This window comes from Platichthys flesus, chromosome 7 (assembly GCF_949316205.1).
Source record: "Platichthys flesus chromosome 7, fPlaFle2.1, whole genome shotgun sequence".
Lineage (NCBI taxonomy): Eukaryota > Metazoa > Chordata > Actinopteri > Pleuronectiformes > Pleuronectidae > Platichthys > Platichthys flesus.
Window position 1 is genome coordinate 18,278,513 of NC_084951.1, and position 4,227 is coordinate 18,282,739.

The following is a 4,227-nucleotide window of genomic DNA, read 5'->3' on the forward strand; positions in this document are numbered from 1 at the left end:
TGCGAGGAACAATGAGGTTTGTTTCTAAAAAACCAGGGAGCGTCCCCAAACAGCGCTCCTTCCTCCATGTGGGAAGTCAATGAGGTGCTGTCTGTGGCTGAATGGAGGGCCAGGCCACAGAGAGCAGGGAACAGTGGTCTGCCCTCGCTAACCCATGCCCCACACGCTATTTCTGGAGAGCCTCCTCGTCAAGCACAATGGATGCAGGAATGCTCTGTGTTTTGCCTGGTTGTAAAGCGTAAGGGACGGGGTCCCCCTAACAGGGTGGTGCATGGGAACCTGGTCTGTGGTAGTATGTGTGTGAGTATGTGTAACAGAGATGAAAACACTTGACTTGAGTCGGGCTGATTGGTCGTGTGGGCTGCCTTGTTTTTCTGTTGTGCAGTGAGAATAGAAGGTTTTAGGTTCAGCAGCCAAAAATCATGTGTTCTTGTGACTCGACAGTTTCATAAACCTCATCAAATGAATTAATATTTATTTTTATTTAAATCATTCATCAGCAGTCCAACTTAAGATGTCCCATCACCACAATTTTCAGTAGCTCTTCCATTCTTGGGCCAAGAACGAATCCATTAAATGTATGCATGGATCCTGACAATGGGGCAGATCCAGGAATTTACTTTCACTTCAGTTTAAGAAATGCCCTGTCTCACTTTAACAAAGTGAGACAGGGCGTTTTTTTCACTTCACATTGTCACAGATTTCTCAGGGAATAACTCATTCATTTCCATTGAAAATCGATGACATGCGAATTGGGGAACATTTAAGACCTTGAGCTTCTCAACCAATATTCAGAATTCCCACCAACAGGTAAAAAAATGATGTTTTTGAACCAAACAAGATGTATTTTCACTGCTGACATTTGGCTTGTCATAGAAGACACAGCTCAGATTTGTAATTATAATATTAACGATGGCTCTGTTCTACCTGAGTGTCACAGAAAGTCACAACAGTGTAACACAATAGACCTTCCCCAATAACTAAAATATGGAGTGCATTCCATTCAGGTGAGGTTAGTGTTAGGCCCTGGTATTATGCAAGCTGGCTCACTGTCACGGCTGAATGGAACACACCAGACAAGACTGAGACATCTATCAAGGAAGTTGTTTGACCTGTGCTGAATGTTGATAAAAAGAAAATGATAAGATCAGAAAAGAAATGATACAATGAGATTGTCATGAGTCATAACTTGAATTCATTCTCCATACTGGGTCCTGATGGAAATAAAGCTTGTTCACCCCTAGTTACGAGTGTTGACTTAGAAACCTGAAACAAGCGTTGATTAGATCTGGATTTCAACTTGGAGCATAGGGAGCTAGTAGCTGCGTAATAGCATTGGGGCCCCGACTGTGCTGAGTTATCAAGTCTTTAAAAGAATCTTAAAAAATTAACACTAAATTGAACTGGCAGCTAATGGAGAGGGTTGGGTAATAAAAAAGAGTAAACAAGGAGTGGTTAAGAATCAAGTTCATCTACTAAGTACACATGAGAGGAATATTCTTTGTTGACTTCTGACTCACTGTCTAGAGCACTTCATGGAATTTTCCATTTATGAATAATAAGGCGTCATTTTTAGCCTCTAATCCAACTGTGTCTTCCCCTCCTCTCCTCTCCTCTCCTCTCCTCTCCTCTCCTCTCCTCTCCTCTCCAGGTGCAAGAAGTCGAACGTTCCCATCGAGAAGATCTACAACAAAACCCAGAGGGAGAAGTTCGCTTGGGCCATCGACATGGCTGAAAAGGACTATGAGTTTTAGAGACACTTCACATTTTACCTTTTTATACCCAAGCCTTTGATTGTAAAGATGGTTCGTAGTCTAGCGATCCCAGTTGCTGTGGTCACTGCAGGGCTGTGAATTTAGGAAAATAACTTCAACTATGTGACCAAGCTGGTGAAAGGTGTCGCTATTAAACACAACAAAAATCACAGTAGTGTGTATGTAGCTGCGGGTACCTGCCGGGGATCGAACGACGATGAACACATGAGTATTACCGACTGAAATTTGAAAGCCATCAGATTTATTAAGACATTCTATATTCTCATAGAATAATGAATGAATTAAGAAATGTTTGTATGGAGGGGGGTTTGTGAGAGGCAACATGAGAGACATGATAACGTGATGAATTTCAATATTTGTGATGAACCCTAGCACTATGCTCATATAATTATTAGCACACAGAATGTCATTGTTTTTGTTCAGTTTGATTTTGCTATTTATTTCAGGGATGTATATATTTTTTTGCCATTTTTTTCAGCTACTAAGGTTTGCATTGTCAACAAAAAGCTCTTCATTGCTCATATGCAACTTGAGAATGCCTGTGTGTGTGTGTGTGTGTGTGTGTGTGTGTGTGTGTGTCCACAGTTTTACAGTGAGTGAGTGCAGCATCATGTTTTGTGTGTCCAAGCTAAAAGAGACAGATGTTTTTTAAGAGGGATGTGGATTTTGCCAAAACAACAAAAAAAAGACGTTTATCATTGTAGTGTACTGTTGAAAGTGTCTTCTTCAAATTGATTTCCAAATGTTAATCGATGGTATAACTTTTGTCATTTATATTTCCTGCTATTTAAACACACAACTCTCTACGATTGGTCGAATGCTTTTATTGTTTTGAGCTTTGTAGTCTTCAGAATAAAACATCAACCAAGTCTCCTTACGGTTTCTGTGGGTGAGAATGGGACTGAAACAGCTGACTCATGCTCTCAAGGAAACAAAGAGAAGCTAAATCCTGTCAAAGTTGATCAACAGTGAGCAGTCAAGCCCTTTTCCCTGATAACACACCTCAGAGATAATCAATGAATCAACACTAATCCCATTTTTCCCTTGTATTCGTCCCTACAAAGATAAATGATCTAGGTGAATGCATCTTCCCAGGAAAGAAGAAGAACAGAAAAGAAATAAAATTATATGAACAAAAATAACATTAGGATTTTTAAGTTAAATATTTAAGTTGTAAATAAGTGCAATAAGTTGCTTGTTACTTGATCAAGGCGATAGCGGGGCACAGTAGTGACGATGAGCGGGGAGGGGGGGGGGGGGGGGGGGGCTGCAGATAACAGGCTCCTATTCGACGGATGAGCTGCGTAAAGTAAACAGAAGATATACGAGCTGATACCGGAGGTAGAGAACTTGTCTCCAAAATAAATGCAAGAAGGTGTTTTCCTGCCACGTTCAACTCCTCAACAGACCTGAATGTGTGTGGAGTTTGAAGCCGACTACATGTAAAGTCTGGTTTATAGAAATCAGTAAAAGTTGAAGGTGACAAAAGGCCAAAGTAGTCAAATGTGCCAGTACCAGTTATGATTTAGAAGTCCTCTTTCTTCCAAGATACATCTAAACACAACCTTAATCGGGATCATAATGGATCCCTTTTATGGCAGGGTACCCACTCAAAACATTTTATAAAGGGCCAGATCCAGCCTTGATGCACTTTATGAGATGAAATTCTAATTCAGCAAAAAGCAGAAACAAATATTTTGAAGGCCATGGACATGAATTAATAATGAAAATTTGAACTCAGTTTCGTTGTAATCTATTTGACTTTCATATAATTAACTTCATAAAAGTCTTAAAAAATAGCAAGAAAGGCACATACTGAGGTTTAAATAAATAAATGAAAGTAGAAATAAATATACAAAGATATATACCAAAAATATTATTCCTAAATGTATGATCAATTAATACATTTAGGAATAAATCGATAAATAATTAGATAGATAAGTAAATAATGAATATTTGGCAACAGCATTTCAAAACCTATTTATTCATTTGTATTTTCCTACATTTATTTATTATTTAATTTAAGTGTCTATTTATTTGGGTGTTTATTTATTTGTTAATGAACTTGTTTGATAATAAATGTATTAGTGTATTCCCACATTTACCTTTTCGTGTCATAATGAATCTATTTATTTGTGTATTCCCACATTTACCTTTTTGTCTATTTATGTATCTATTTATTTGAGTATTTCATGTTAATGTAGTTATTTGTGCATACGTACATGTGTCTTTTTGTCTATTATATATATGCTAATTTATATCTATATGCCAGTTTTTTTGTCCACACAGTATAGTCTGGCACTAAATGCAACAGGTTCTTTCCCGGGCCTTTATTGTGAAGCCTCGGAGCGGAAGCCTGGCTGCTGCCCCGCTCCCCTGCTGGTGGTCTCCTCTCTGGGGGAAGGGCCTCGCTGGCTGCGTCCAAGAGCGGACAAACTTGCGTAGTCTCACC

At 38.9% G+C, this 4,227-nt stretch overlaps 1 protein-coding gene across 1 annotated transcript in view; it reads left to right on the forward strand.

The window, feature by feature from the left end:
* top1b (DNA topoisomerase Ib) overlaps positions 1 to 2,644 on the forward strand; it is a gene marked incomplete in the record, with an annotated part of 12,855 nt that extends 10,211 nt beyond the window's left edge. Inside the window, 1 exon segment of the mRNA XM_062390936.1 lies at positions 1,652 to 2,644. Within this exon segment, the coding sequence (XP_062246920.1) occupies positions 1,652 to 1,754 (103 nt within the window).
* Positions 2,645 to 4,227: the final 1,583 nt, after the last annotated feature.